The 16,448-nt window shown below is 36.5% G+C and overlaps 2 protein-coding genes across 2 annotated transcripts in view; one reads left to right on the top strand and one right to left on the bottom strand.

Moving 5' to 3' along the window:
- LOC123008006 (lysine-specific histone demethylase 1A) overlaps positions 1 to 16,448 on the top strand; it is a 96,603-nt gene that overhangs the window by 28,659 nt on the left and 51,496 nt on the right. The gene's annotated exons all lie outside the window — the stretch shown is intronic.
- Positions 4,364 to 8,674, bottom strand: LOC123008005 (toll-like receptor Tollo). Its single transcript, XM_044403573.1, has one exon. The coding sequence runs from the start codon at positions 8,589 to 8,591 to the stop codon at positions 4,842 to 4,844; it is 3,750 nt and encodes a 1,249-aa protein (XP_044259508.1). The 5' UTR covers positions 8,592 to 8,674; the 3' UTR covers positions 4,364 to 4,841.

Raw genomic sequence — 16,448 nt, 5'->3', positions numbered from 1 at the left:
AATTTCTTAAAATACTAGACTTTAATAACAACTACATCAAAAACTATTAAAATATTGTAAGTATTTTAGACGAAAAGAAAGTAAGTAATCCGGCCCTGTTAAAAATTGACCTGTTTCCTTGGTTTCTCGGTCCGGGTGGGTTCCACTAATTTATGATTTGTTTACCCTCTGGTTTACTCTTAACAATACTGAATTTAACTTAAAAGTAATAAAATATTTAATAGGTCTTAGGAAAACGATTTTTCTATACATCTGGAATATTATTTTATCATAAACAGTACAGTACATTTACGTTCAAGCAGACATTTGCGGTTTAATTTAGATTTTCGTAAGTTTAATTTACAATTAGTAGGTACTTGAACATTGTTTAAATGAATTTAATATTAAATGCACAAACATTCAAAAGCTAGAATGTTTCTTTTCTTCTCATTTTACGAATATTGGCTCAAGGTTTTTTCTCTGGTGCAAAATGCCATTGAATAATAGTCAAAATGCCTAATTCATGACTAAGTCGGATAGAGGTGTGAAAGTAACTTTTTGTGTATCAAGATTTGAATGTGCAAATAATCATCGTATGACATTAGCAGTGTGAAGAATAACAAAGGAATGGGCGTTGGCGTAAAAAAATTTACAGACAGCTTATCGTAGATGATTTAAGAGTTACACATCCCCTGTCTTTCAAACAAACTTTCGCTTTGGAGGCGGAAGAGGAACAACGCATAACGCCTGATTTAAAACGAAAAGAATCAATTGAACGCTTAATTAGACATTCCGTAGCAAAAACATTGTACAGCCAACAATGACTAGTACTTTCACAGAGTCGTTATCTATTACAATTAAATTACTATTCACGTTAACACTGGGTTTTTCAATCAGAAAAGTAATGCGACTAATGTGATTTTCAGCTGTGTGATTGACATTAGTTAGATTTTTGCCTTTTTAAAATATAAATGCATTTCTCTACGTTTTACGCCTGAGAAAATTTTGACTGCTGTAAAAATGAATTTGAAATATTAATTTGAAAAATTGTTTGTTTTGGGCATGGTTGAAAATTAATTTAGTTGTGCGCGCCTTGAACTAGAAACAACATTAAATTTGCATTTTTATACGAAGTGAATTTGTTAAAGGAACATCTTATTAATTATGCTTCACACTTTATCTACGTTTATACCGTGCAACGTCATTTTATGAGACAAGTTGACGGTAAATCATCTCGGTGTGAGAGTAATTTTTATGTAAATCCTCGGAAATACCACTTTATATACATTCAACATTAAAAATTTGCAATGTCAAGCAACAGTGTTTCGGAAATGTTCGTGTCATGAAAGTTAATTAATCAATTAAGTTAACCTCGTTGGAGCAATAACTTCATTCCTGCTCAAAGGAATAAAGTTAATTAATTTTAGGGACGTTGCCTTTCACTTTTTTCTTTATAATTTTAATTTTTATGCTTAATAAAATATAAGCACATACAGGGTGTCCCACGAGTAATAATGAGCCTGAAAATTTTTTTGAAGCAGCCAACATTTCATTTCAAAGATAACGTGGATATTAAAATATTTTGTTTTAATAAATTAAACATAGTGATCAAACAGCATTTGAACTTTAATTTATAGAGAGTCAAACCTTAGAAAATTTGGTGAGAATTATTAAATTGTTAACGAAAAGACCGGCAAGATTCTCATTTATTGAGAATGTTTAAAAAACACTTCGCAGACTAGGTACACGTTTCTATCCCGCGCGATATCCAAATAGGCGGGCTCCCTAAAACTGCAGTAGTCATTTTGACAGACCGAAATTTGTCAAAAATAAAAATACGATTACTATACAGTATGATGAAAAAAAGGCGCCCGTGTTAACCCACACGTTATAAGTGATCTTTTATTAAAGACGAATTCGAAGACCAAAATTGGATTTGTGCTCTTATAAGTAAGATATAGACTTTCCTTTTTAGAAAAGAGAAATCTATATAATTAACAATTTTAAAATAATTTCATTGTTAAAGTCAAGATTTTGATACTGTTGACGGTGTTCTTAAAAAAAATGTGTAAAAAGTCTATTGAAATAAACTTTATTGAAGATGTTTGGATACCATTTCTTGGCTAGAAGAAAATTTATCAATGTTGCAACATTGCAAATATCCTAGGATACAGAAAATGTCCAAGTAATACTCAATTATTGGAAACAGTAGCAACAAAAAAAATCAATTTTCATTGTTGTTTGTTCATTGAAATTTGAACCATTAAAGTCAAAAAGGTTTCCTAGATACGAAAAATACCTGAGTGAAATAGTTTTTTAGTAAAAGAAATTTGTGCAATATTGCCGCTTTGTGCTGTTAGACAAACTGTTTAATTTTTAAAAAGAATCTATTTAGACTATTTTTGGAATGATGGTCACAATGTTTCAATAAAAAAGGACGCGCCTGTTTCAATCGTGGGCGCCTTTTTTTCATCACCCTGTATTTAACTAATTAAAAGGAAATACCGTGCGATCAAAAAAATAATAATTAGAGTAGGCGTCGATTAAATTCTATAGTTGGCAACACATTGGCTGGGAATCTGGGCTGGAAATTTTCCACACAAACTGAAAGTGAAAATGACCATTTACCGTTTTCCACTTGTGTCAGCAATAAAAAATTTCTGCTCTAAAGTGAACATTATTTCACTCAAAATGAATACAACGCAAACTTGTCAAAGTTTCCGCTGACATTTGATGTCAAAAATCAGGATTGCCATCTGAAGGACTTTAATCACCGCCCACTCAAATTTTTTTTTTGACCGCACGGTATTTTAATAGCCACGTTATCATTGAAATGTAATATGTTAGTTGCTTCAAAAAATTTTTCAAGCTCATTATTACTCGTGGGACAGCAGCCTTGTGTTCAAAATGAGTCAAATCGAAATCAAGGTGTCGCAAGAGAAGTTTGTAATTTTATTTACTTTGTAGAAGACGTTTTTTCTTGATTTGATCCTATTCGAGTACCACAAGTTAATGAAGCATTCACCACAATTATAGTAGAAGTATGAGCACTTCGATGATGGTGCTTGACATAAAACTATTTTTGTTTGTTTTATAAAAGTCAACTTGAAGTTATAACTACACGGTTTTAATTATTAGTTTGACCATTGCTTACCTTCTACTTTTTAAGCAAGAGCAGATGCTATTAATTATTTGTTGATTTCCTAACTAATAAAATAGGTTGAGCAGCTTTTGTTATGTAATTATATCTTGAGTATTATTTGTAGCATAACAATTTTCTGTGTGGATTTTTTGAAAAACTGTTATTTCAGCAGAATTTTATGTAACAGGTCAAAAACGTGACAGTTGTTATAATGAATTTTTTGAGAACTTAGTGTCGTAATATATAAAAGTTTGCGTTGAATTTTACAAAGTTTAATTACTTGATAGTGTTTAAAGAAATTAGGTACTAATTGACCCACACAATGTGTTGAATTTTTATTTATTTCTCTAAGTTTGTGTATTGAAAAAAAAATTTTCTTTTGATGTTTATCGCCGGTGTTTAATAATAATAACACGGCATCCCCGACTTGAAATATTGTCACTAAAAGATATTTTTAATTTTTATTTAATTTATATGCGATGACGCTTCATTAAATCATGAATTATTGTTAACGATTAGAATTTTTATTGGTCGCTTGTTATTACCATATTTATTAACTAATTTTTTTCGTTTTCTATCTCTACCATCGTGAAATCTTCTGTGTCCCATAAATGTAAACTGTAGTTCGTTTATAACACCATAAAGTGTAAACGGATGTTTTCTTCTAAGACTTGGAGGAAGAGATGCGCTGTAACGTCATGCATGGATGTCAGAAACGAAAACAGTTATTTGTATTTTATTGTTAGGTTATTCATGATTATTAGTTGTGACAGAGAAAGAAGAGGGAGCATATATTTAATTTATGTTAGTTCAACAAGCGCATATTTTTAGATTTTTATTACACATTTTGTATCGTAAATTCAAAAACAGTTACACAAAAGAATATAATTATTATAATGCAATAGTTATTTTCGAATTTACGTGAGTCGTAAATATGTTTATCAAATTTAATAACCATAATAAACTTTGGCTAGAGTTATGTTTTCATATGTCATATTTCTTGTTACAGATTTAAAAGTGCAGAAATGTGTAATTATTTTACTTGAAATGTGTGAACCAACAACTAATAACAATTGAGACGCAAAGCATTGTAGTGTGAGTATTGTACAAGGTTATTAAGCATTTTGTTATTCATGTGGGATTTCGCCCGTGAATTTGTTAATGTTGTTAATAAGCGAATTTTTTGCCGATTTATTATCTGTGATGATTTAAAATTGACTGAATAGAAATAAAACAAACGAATAAAAAGAATCAGTGTTCAGATTTTATTATTTCTTATATTCACAGTAAAAAAGGCATTATATGTTACTTTATAAATAGAATTTACTTATGGTACGGTCTTTAAAAAATATGAACTGTATTACAAAAGATTGTACAAAAGACAAAGTTGGCAAGTAAATTTGAGAAGATGTAAACAACTTACAACAATAAATATCGAATATAAAAAATATATAAATATTTACAAGTTTACATAGTTTTGAACATACTTAGCTATACAAGTCCTTATATACAGCAACAAGTGTTATACTCCGGGTCGGAGTGTCCGGGGTCCTTGCATTCACTCATTCATCAATTCTCACGTGGCTTTTTGGTCAGTCCAGCCGTCACACTTTCGCGCACACACACCCCCGGCGTTTGACTATCACATCCGGCACTCACATTGCACTCACAGTCTGTATTACGTAGTATCACAATTGGTTGACATTAATTAGGATCACTGTCAAATGTGGATGGCCACTGTCCGGGTTGTGCCGCCTCCAGTACCGCCGTTCCCGGGCGGGTTGGGTGCTTGAGCTCTAGTGCTGTGCCGGTGCACATGATGATGTACGTGGGGACCTCTTATGGAACCCCTAAGTCGTTGGTTGTTGGGCACGTCGGGCAGGGCGAATTTGAGCTTCTCCCAGAAGAGTTTGTCGCCCCACTGCAAGTACACGTTAGTTTTGAGATAGAGCCGAATGTCGGGGTCTAGGTCCTTCTGTGGCACTTCACCCAGGAGCACGACGATTAATCGGCGTCGGCGGTCGCGTAACACCTGATGGTGCGCTGATTTGAACTCGAAACGGCACCACTCCGACTTGATGAAGTTCTCCGAAAGGATCATGATAGTGCGTTTAGAAGATTCTACCGCTTGTACAATGGTGTCGGCCAGGAAGGCCCCTACAGGGAAGTCGCGGTAATGGAGGCAAAGTTTGTAGTTAGGTTCGAGGGCGGGCGCCAACACCTCAGCAACCCACGCCTCGTCCTTTGAACTGTAACTCACGAAAGCGTCGAATAATTTGTCCCTGTCATCGCGATCTAAGTCTGATGACCTCTGGAAAAGGCGAACGCCGAACTTAGAATGTAACCAAACACGCACTTCTTGACGAAAGATGAACAACAGCAGAATCACGATGATCAAAAACGCGAAAACGGCAAGAGTTATCACTAGGAGTGGCAAATAGTCTTGAATTATTTGTCGTTGGATTATAGTTTTTGTCGCTGTCAGGTTACCGTTGACACTGTTATCGATGTTTGGAAGACCCGTACACGCCGTACCGTTTTCTTGGTTCACGTAAAATCCGGTCTCCGGATTATCCGAATAAACGTCTTCACTGTAATAATCGATCTCGGTTGTGTTAAAAACACAACGGACCATCGCGATATCCGATACTACGTCACCTCGCACCATCCACTCGCGAAGTTTTTCCGTAAATTCGCATTCGCAAGACCAGGGGTTATAGGCCAAAGTCACCTCGATCATAGTGGTTGGTAATTGCCATACGTCGTACAGATGCAACCTGTTGTGGTCTAACCTAACTATACGCAGCTGTCGTAGTCCAATAAAAGTGGTGTTGTTTATATGCGTTATACGGTTTTGTTGAAGGAAAATCTCTCGCAGACTTTCCAGATCTTCGAATTCATAACCGTGTAATTCGGCAATTCTGTTCTCGTCCAAGTGAAGGATTTCCAAGTCTTTAAGACCGTTGAACGTACGGTTTTGGATAACTTCAATATTCGAATTATTTACAAATAAAATCTTAAGTCTTTTTCGACCTATAAATGCGTGACTGTTTAACGAACGTAAATCGTTGCCGTCTAAATAAAGTTGAGTTGCATACATCGGGATTTGCTCGGGTAATTTGGAAACATACCCAGCAGAGGAACAATCTACGACGTTAGCTGACCAGGATTGATCGTGGTAGCAGGTACAATTCGTCGGACATGTCATTTCACAATCACACGCGTCAAAATCACAGCAGTGACACAATGCAAAACAGTGCGTTTCATACGTACAAAGGAACTGAAAAGGAGCTGCTTCTACAAGAGGAACATAGGTGCGGCCCCGATTATATAATAATTGGCAGTAAATGCTTTCCAAGTCCACTAATTTCGGTTGATTTCGATTACGATTTCCAATGTTAACTTTTTGCAGCCATTCCATAGTGCAGTCGCATTGATACGGATTACCACCGATGTAAAATTCCGGCAAAGGTTTGTCTGGAGGCACAGAAGAAATCCTGAGGGCATTCGGATCCAAACTTGTAATTTTATTTCCAAATAGATCTACACGAGTTAAGTTCGGTTTTTTGAAAAACGTATAAGACTGTACTTTTGAAATTAAATTGTCGTTGAGAAACAGTACCTCCACACTGTTGGGAATTGCACTTCCGGTGATTTCGGTTAGCTTGTTAGCGCTGGCATCGAATGTGCTCAGAGAGAGGCTTGATTCGATTTCAAAGAAATTGCCCAATTCTTCAATTTGATTGGAGTGGATATCGAGCCATTGCAAGCCGGTTGGTATTAGGGCATAGTCGAACCATTTTAGTTGATTGTCAGAAATATTCAGCCATACCAAACTCGGTAATTTGGTGAATAATTCTTGAATGTCCGTTAGATAATTGCCATCCAAACGAATCGCTTGCAAATTTACGTTTGCGTCGAATGCACCTGCTGCAACTTTTTGTATTTTGTTTCGGGAAAGGTTCAGTATTTTCAGAGCTGTCATTTTATCGAAAACCCCTTTCGATATATTTCCAATGTTATTTTCGGTTAATCGTAAACCGTACATCTGATTCATGTCACGAAAAGTTTCGTTCGTTATAACGTCTATGTGATTCTCTCCCAGATCTAACGTTTTCAGCATGGGTACGTTGTATAACACTTCAGGCACTTGCACTAATTTGTTACCGTTAAGATGGAGGTCTTGTAAACTGGAACAATTCTTCAGTGCTTCTTGATGTATCCATGATATTCTGTTATTATCTAATGACAGTAGTGATAACACGTAAAGTCCATTGAACGTATCACTTTCAATTTTAGTTATCTTATTGTTGGAGATAATTAATGTGTGCAGGTTGTAAAGAGCTGAAAATGTATTTTCAGGTATGTTCTCGATAAAATTATCATTCAAGCGAAGTATTTGGAGACTATACAAGTCACGAAATACTGATTGTTCCAATTTCGTTATTCTGTTATGGGAAATGTCTAGAACTACAAGGCGAACTAGGCCTGCAAAAGTGGCTGCGTTTATCCAATCAGCTGTGAGTTCGTTGTGAGATAAATCCAGTACAAGTAATTGGGTTAACTCACTAAAGAGTCCTGGTGCTAGGACATTTATTGAATTATTTTGTAAATACATTTCTCTGATATCTTTCGTGTCGGAAAATAATTCTGGTGGTAAGCTGACTAATCGGTTGTCGGCTAATTTGAGGACGTTTAGTGCTACTAGTCCTTCGAGTGCACGATCTGCCAAATGTGTGAGTCCGTTTCCTTGAAGGTAGAGCTTTTGAAGACGTGACAGCGCGGAAAATTGGCTGGATGGAAGCCTGTCTATGTTGTTACGTGAAAGATCAAGAAGTCGCAAGTTGAAGCCGCAGCTCTCCGACGGGTTGTGCGCAAACCGAAAACTAGACACCTCGCGTAACCGATTCCGAGTCAAATTGAGCACTTCCAACGCATACAAGGGACACAGCACACCGTCCGGTAAACTCCACATGTTGTTTTCACCGAGATCTAGCCGTTCTAGTAGACGCAACTCGTCCGTGAACGCGTTCGGCGACACTTCCAGGGTCATGGCTGACCAATCCGTGTTATGAGTCCGTACTGTGAGATTGCGGAGCTCTTTCAGACCCCGGAAAGCTCCGTCGGAGAGGTTACCGATCTTGCAATACTCGATGGAAAGCTCCCGGAGTTCGACTAGCGGCTTAAAGCTGCCGGCGCTCAACGAGCTTTGAAAAAACAAAGCGTCGCTGCATTCGAGCCGTAATCTGACAGTGTGCTGGGGCTGGATGACGCTGAAGTTTGTATTTTCCAATTCACTGTTGATTGTTTGCAAGCGACAGACTAGTGCGACGTCGTCTTCGGTACCGCTGTCCACTACCACCCACTTGCATTCGTCTGGCGCCTGGTAGCGTAGCGCCTTGCTCAGGGACGCTGAGAGCACACCGAAGACGGCGCCGAATAACACCGCACACACCACTGTGGTGCCCATAGTTTAAAAGACTAAAAACTACACCATTGTATGCGGACGTAACGATGTCTTCTTGCATACCGTGTCCGTCTCGACCGGTGCTCTGAGCTTGACTGCGGTCCCTCACACAAGGCCACTTATTCCTCACCTCTCCGCCGGTCTTTGCTACTTCTCCCCGCTCTTTACTAATACCGATGCAAGAATAGACAGACTCGGAGGAACATTAAAAAATTGTCAGCAATGCGATTTTCAGGCACCGAGTTTTCTGTTTGACCGCCCGTTGAAATCACCAAATTTATTTTTTTTAATTAACACGTTTTTCAGTTTGCTTCTCTCCCGCGAAGACTTATTAGCAAATTGTTAAGACATTTATTGGAGTGATCGAATTGTAAATACCTTAGCTAATTAGTTCACCATCTTGGACCAAATCTAATTAAAAGTAACGAGTGAATCTTTTAATAGGAGATATGACACGCCGGTGTTGTAGAATATCAATCATCTGGTAGGTAGGTACATGATTAGGCTATGTATAGAGTGGGTGGAGATTTAAATGGTAGGTTAGAAAACGGTTTGGCGATTGTCGCCAATTAAAAATTTTGTTAAATGCGAATTAGGACTTATTTTTTTATGCCAGATTCGCATTTTTAAATATTATTATTTAACCAAACTAAAATTAAGCAAGATTGTCGCAAAAGTTGTTCAGCGGGATACGGTAATAAACAACAGCGAACTCGAAGCGATGCGCGTTATTGCCCAATTAATAACGAGCTTCAAGAATCTCACAACACGAAAAAGCCATCTTTTAAAGAATATTAAAACATCCCTGTGTTAAATAAAACAAATAAATAGGTGCTAGTTAAGATACCTGTAATGGATGATAATATTTCAATGCGGACCGCTCCTGGCCTATAATAGCCTGCCACCAGGAGATTTTCTAATTTTCTTCTATTGGCATTGCGGAGAAATTGATTAGACAGATTGAAATTCTCGTTGCAACAAGTTTCGATATCAGTAGTTGAGATAACGTCAAGTGAAGTGAAGGTAACAACGTCCTAATGAACGACTCTTGATGGGAAATTTCAACGCGACTGATCGACTTTGCCGCCGATGTTGTACCTGCAATATTGGTGGAAGAAACGTAAATTGATGGCAGTTGAACTTTATTTGCATTTTTGTGCGGCAGTTTCGATAAAAGTCTGCCAACATTTAATTATTTGGCCATCGTGGAAATTCCTTGCGCCTGGGAGCCAATTTATTCTTGTTGCTTTTAAGGCGATTTTTTTCGCAAGGTATTTAACACTTACATATAAGCAACCACGTACCGGTATTAATTTTGTTAAGCAGAACGATTTACAACGGCCCGGTTCGAAGAGAATGACTTCGAACGGAATGTTAGTCCATAAAAATGAAATAACTAATGCATATAAAGAGACTGAATATAGTAATTTAATTTGCTTTTTGGTTGCAGGTAAGCAGAAGAGAGGTTTTTGTCCTCAACCAGACGGCATAATGTTCGGGCGCGATGGGTAAGTTTTATTTGAAACTTGTTTACCACTTGAATCACGATTGCTGTTTCTGGGCTTTGTGCGTTTTTTGATTTAGGAACGTTTTATACCATGGGGGAGCATTTTTCTGTTCTTACTTCTGCTTGTAACTTGTGCTGGTAGATACATGCCTACACTTTATACTGCCCACTCTTATATATTTAATGACATATAATGGCCACCAAAAAGTATTTATAAAAATTGCAAGTGTTTTATTATAGCGAGTTGCGCTAAGGGAGGAAATGTTGAATAGCCAACATCCTTTCGTTTTTTATACAATGGAGCGGCATTATATTAGTAAAGCAAAGGCAGCTGTCGGTTTTTGGAACACGTCCTAGTCCTTTTTATGACCCAAACCTGTAGTCAAATACCTCCTTTCACGGCCCGTTATCAACCATTATCTTACCAATTATGACCCATTTCTTGTATATTTATTTTTTTATTGAGTGAGAAGGACACCCACGAACTAGGGTGGTGATATTTACACGAAGAAGCTTATTTAAATTTTAAAGTTTCTCTTGGAAATTCGTGTAAGCAAACAAGTCAGGTAGTAGCGATTGTCGTGTAATGCGTGCATAATGGGTCGGCTTGTTTGATGATGACCAAACCAACAAATGGTCGAGGGTGTTGACGGTTTTTTTCATTTGATCATTACACACGATCTTTCATACCAACAGAGTGAAAATGATGAATTTGTTTATTGTGAGAATTGCGTGACTTATATTTTACTGGAAATATAACACTTCTTTGTGTGTTTGCATGTAAGCAAACATTACGAGTTCTTTGACTGACTTCTTTTGTAAACGGATATGGCCTACCTGTTCTTTGCTGTGTGTACACTTAGGAAGAGCAATAAATTACCAGAAGTCGTCGCCGTTGACGCTTTACCCATTGCTAACTTATGGTTTTTGAAGTGACATTTGAAGATTTACCAACGTCTGACCAAAGAAACATTTGTTTCGATAGCTGCTAAACTACAAACAGGTGGGGTTGGTGAATAGGTAGTGATTTTACTGGATTTGCTATATTTTCGTTGAAAGCTTTAATGCACTTTTACTAGAATGAATTTCACTTTTCAAAAATGTTACATCATCTTGCAGTTGTCAAATGGTATAATTTTGTAATCTCTTTGATGGTGACACAGTTGATAGTTATCGTTATGTATAGATATGAGGACTTTAATTAACGATATTGTGAAACCGATTGCTGTTCCGATCTGTTGTAATCGACGCTATTTATATTTTATCGTCGGCAAAGCTCTTCAGAAACGTATGGGTTTGATACAGAATGGCCCAATTAAAATTAATTTAACGTTATCTATTGATATTTTAAACTTATCGATTCATCCAGGAATCGTCATTAACTTGACTTATATGGTGAAAGAATTTTCTTAATTATCAACAACGTCTTACAAAAACGAAAAATTTGCACTGTTTAGAAACAGAAAAGTTGAACCATTTACAGCTGAGCACCCGTGGAGGAACCCCCGGTTGGTCAATAACTCACCACCGGTGCTGGATGATTACATCCAAATTATCATTCCAACAAGTGTCCGTTCAGACATTTGCATATTATTAAGTATCCGTGGCGCAGAGCTGGAGTTAATTAGTTGTAGCACTTTTGATGGTCAGTTTTTGAATCTAATATCAACAATTTATGATGTTTGTGTCGGCCCAAAACTCCAGTTGGAGAGATAATCGCGGTCAATTTAAAAATTTTGTGAGACTGATAAAACTTGTGTTTTGTGTTTTTAAAGTCGTGCATGACTGGTAATTTGTATATAGAGTAGCGACTTTAAGTCTCTTGTTATCATATTAGAAGCTTAATTTATTAGAATCAGCGAAAAGAGTTAATTCTCAACGAGGGATTGATGAGATAGATCTATGGGACTTATCTTTGAAATGGTTATTATGATGATAATGTTCTTTATTTCGTTCGAATAGTAAGTGAATACATAAGAGGTGCGGTAATTACGTGCCATTTACGCAGTAGCTTCATGAGTCTGCGTATGCAGGCGCCTAGTAGGTGGTAATGTAACCATTGCAAATGTTATGATCGAACGTCAGCTGTACAAATGGGCCCGCATGCATCATTATCGACGAAACACGTTACTTATTCAAGAGAGCCGTCAAATTCGAATCGAACCATCACTCTTATCCCATAAGGGTGCGAACTAAAAAGACGAAAAACCTTGTTATAAATCGACTTCTATTAACACGAAATTTTCCGTGTAGAAAGTAATCGCCTTCGGTTGGAACGTTTCCTTTCGTTTTGCCGTAAATTTCATTAAAACAATTAATTTTTTGAGATAGTCAGCCGCCGTGACCGCTCCAAATTTAGACAAATTATCTACCTATCCGGTGACTGGCCCAGTCGGCGGCGAGTCCATCATCTAACCGTGACATTGAATTCATGACACTACCAATATAAACAAAGGTTTCACCTGGCGACCGCGATACGCGCAACTGGATGTTTATCGGATGAACTGATTGTTCTGCGTGATGAAAGGAAGACCGCAGAGAAATTGAGGGTAACATGTACGATGAGTGCCGGCAAAAAGTTATCTATCGCTTCATGGTCTTAGTTTAAAACATCATTATTTCATCGTGAAACATGTTTTACTCTCATGCCAATGCTGTATGACAATTTTATTGCTAATTAGTCTCATCTGATACTAAAACTGCTATCAGATTAATATATTAAGCTTAGTTATTTTACAGATTGTTGTAATTTTATGATGTTGATTGAAATTTTATATCTTCAATTTTCTTAGATTGTGCTGCTCTCTATGTATATGTATTATGAAATTGAAACGCGTCGAAAATACAGATATTATAATAATGTTGCAAAGAATTTTGTTTTTGGAAAAAAATTAAACGCTAAGTTATTAAACTAAATGCTAAGTACATTTGGTAAGTGAAAATATTAAAGGCTAGGTGAACATACTAAACACTAAAACAAATTACTAAGCGCTAGAGAATGAAGATAATGAAGTTTTATTATAAACTAAACAATAACAAAAGTAAATTAAAAAAAAAAGTGGCCATTGCTGGGGAATGGTGAAAACAGGCATGAAGAGTCTTTTAACCTAGAGAATGATGTGTTTTTATTGCAGTAGTAACAATATAAAAAATGTATACCTCTCAATTATTGTAGCTAGTTGTTTAGTAATGAAGTGTCACCATATTTAATAATAATAAATACTAATAATACATATACATATGTAAGTAGATATAGGATTGTTCAGTGAGTGACTTTGAGTGCTTAATACCTACCTTAAAAGATAAAAATTTGTTCCATATTTTTTACACACAGCACATATAGTATTAATACTTAGCATTCCTACTTAGCATCAAGATTATTTCATTTAGCATTTAGAATATTTCACTTAGCAAATCAGTATTATTTACTTTATTACTAGCTTTTGTTTTTTATAAACCAGTGACAGTCAGCAAGGATTTTATCATCCCTACTTTAAACTACAATAGTTGCGTAAATTCTTTATTAAATTTATCAGATGTAATTTTTCTTGAAATCTTATTCAAAAAACAAAACTCATTGTTTGTCGTTTTGTTTTAATGAAACAGTGTTGAAAACGTGAATATCATACGAGGGTAGACAAATGATTTCCAATTGACTAACCCGGCAACCATTGGGCGGAAGTTACAACCCGCCAAAAAGGATATTCTACACGAATGCACCATTATGAGACAGCCGGTTAAGCGTCCGCTTGGTTCTCCACGCTTGAAACCCGGCTGTTTAATCCATAAGGTGACCGATGAGACGAATTCGATAGCAGCATCTTAATTGGTTCTATTCAGAATTAATCATCAAGGCTTAAATTACCGATATCAAATCGAAACTTTTTCGATTGTGATTCTTAATCAACTCGTTTCGTATATAGCGGTTCACCTCCGCCATTGACGATGTTTCTCATAATTGCTTGTTTTTATTTTTTAATCCTGATATCTATAACCGCCCAGACACATCCTGTTTCGTCCTGGTCGCGCATTCGAGTAGCATTTTACATACCTATATTAGTAGTCGTAAATATGGCGACACGCATTCCCGTCTTTCGAATAAAGTCTGATTTTAAGTTTTCTGGTCGCATTTTATTTGTTCAATTATCATAAACATGTCGATTTTCATGATTCTTGGTATAAAATTCAATTTGTTCGAGTGTACCACGCAATTTTCCCTAAATGATCTTATGTTCTGTCTTTTTTCATTTTTAGATGGTCTTGCTTGATGAAAGACAACATGCAAGATGACTTTTACTGTGAAAATGTATCATCTATTTTAATTTCGTAATTGTGCACACTACTAAAGTAGGTAGGTACGTAGCCATTTATCGAATTATCCTGAGCTGCAGTAATGATGCAGCAGGCTCGACGTCCCTGTTTATTGTTCCTCTACCACGACGGAATTATAATCACCAGACGCACCTTCTTTCACCATAACTACTATCATTCTTGTGTGCTAACTAAATAATTCTTACCGTCACCCAACTCGGGCCGAGGCAATTTTATTGTTGGACGAAACGCTTTTTCTTGAGGAGACACCCATTACCGCTTTTTTCTGTTTGTTTGTTTGTTTAACACTGTTTCTGTTTAATTTATTTGCCGGTGTAATATATTATCATGTTGTTTGGAAATTTTCCGTATATCCAAGGTGTTCATCTATTAATTTTAAAACGTCGCTTAATAATGTTTATCGGCATTAATAATCTTACTCTCATTCATCATTTATATAAGCGCAGCATACAGTGGCACGTAACAATTTGGGTAGAATAATTTTCTGCATATTTTGAAAGTCATTAATTGGGTGAAATATTATCATTGTGGTTAGACTTAACGATCTGTCAACTAAATTTGTTGAAAACTTATAACAAACATGTTAAACTCTCACCAAAACATAATCGTTCAAAAAAATACGTCAAGCAAACATGTCAGACATCAGTGGAGTAAAAACTTGCTGCCTAACCGAGCATTGAAGTCGCCATCACCCACCATATAATTTGTAGCGTTATAAAATTGTCTCTTCTTATTGAATCTTTTACAAACATGTTTAATCTATGTTGTATAATGCCAGATATCGGGGAATGAAATTCTCGGCCGGATACATTTGACAGCCTATAATTTGGAGTCTAGTGGTCGGTTTTTGTTTTTTTTGCGAGTGCGGGTCACCATCGTAGTTAAAGCTCAGATTTATGGCGGCGGGCCGCGAGTTATTATCGCGTCCGACAGAAATTCCGTGTTTAGTGTTTGTTTTTCCTCTGTGTTAGGCCGAAATGGCATCTGTAGCAAGTAATTTTTGAGACGAGAGACGAAGAGTTTAATGTTAATATTTAAATTGGGCGTAGTGGGATGTGAAAGGGGGCGCAAGACAAACTTGAATGAAATATTTATTGTTGCAAATAATTAATAAGTTGCCACACGTGCAATCAAGATAATGCCATTATAATTTTTAATTACGGTCATATATTTGGAAGACTTATATAATTATTAGGCAGAAAATTACAGCCCAACTTTCTGGCTCATATTTCAAAGTTCGCTATCTGTGAGGAAGTCTTGCATTCTTATGTGCAAGGGATGATTTATAGCCATCGCGCTGCCCTAGTATTAGCCGAGTCTCTCGTCCCCTCCGAATTATCTGGCCCTTATTTCGAGATATTGCTTCGATGGTCGGCGTAATAATTACAGGCGGTTGTGAACTTTTATGAACAAACAGGTAGATTTACACTGATAAACTTTAGATGAATCGAACTCGTGCCCACCGAACTTCGGCGTTATAACTTCATAGCAGGATTAAATTGAGCGATGACTTACCAAGCGGCCTATTGTCTTAGGGGGTCGACAGTGATGTGTCGAACCGCGCCTGCTATTGTCCTCATCGACAGGGTCACTTAACAAGCGTCGAAAAGACTGTGATGAATGGACCCATCCATTGGATCGAAATTCGATTAATATCAGCAATCGTTGCGACTGAAAACAATACTACCAAAGAAAATAAATTTCAATTAGGCGTTTAAACTATTGCGTTTTATTATCTTTTGTAGGTGTAAAGAATCACACTTATGGCACTGTGACGAGGCTGTGTAATTGTACTGTTCGGCGAAGCTTAAGGGTTGTGGAGCAAATAACAGTCGCTGTTGTACTATTATAAAAACTCGATTTATTATAAAAATAATTTGATTATATACAATTTCTAACTTAAACTAAAACAGTAAATCTAAAACATTGGCTACCTTAATGATGAATTACCAATTTATTTTATAAAACTATATTGATGATTGTTTGTTTGTCGCTGGCATAATGACCCAATTAAGACATTT

Source organism: Tribolium madens, unplaced genomic scaffold (genome assembly GCF_015345945.1).
Source record: "Tribolium madens isolate multiple individuals breed KSU strain unplaced genomic scaffold, Tmad_KSU_1.1 Scaffold_3;HRSCAF=73;Tcas5.2_LG2, whole genome shotgun sequence".
Classification (NCBI taxonomy): Eukaryota; Metazoa; Arthropoda; class Insecta; order Coleoptera; family Tenebrionidae; genus Tribolium; species Tribolium madens.
The sequence above is the reverse complement of the archived record's forward strand: the minus strand, read 5'-3'. Positions and strand labels throughout refer to the sequence as shown.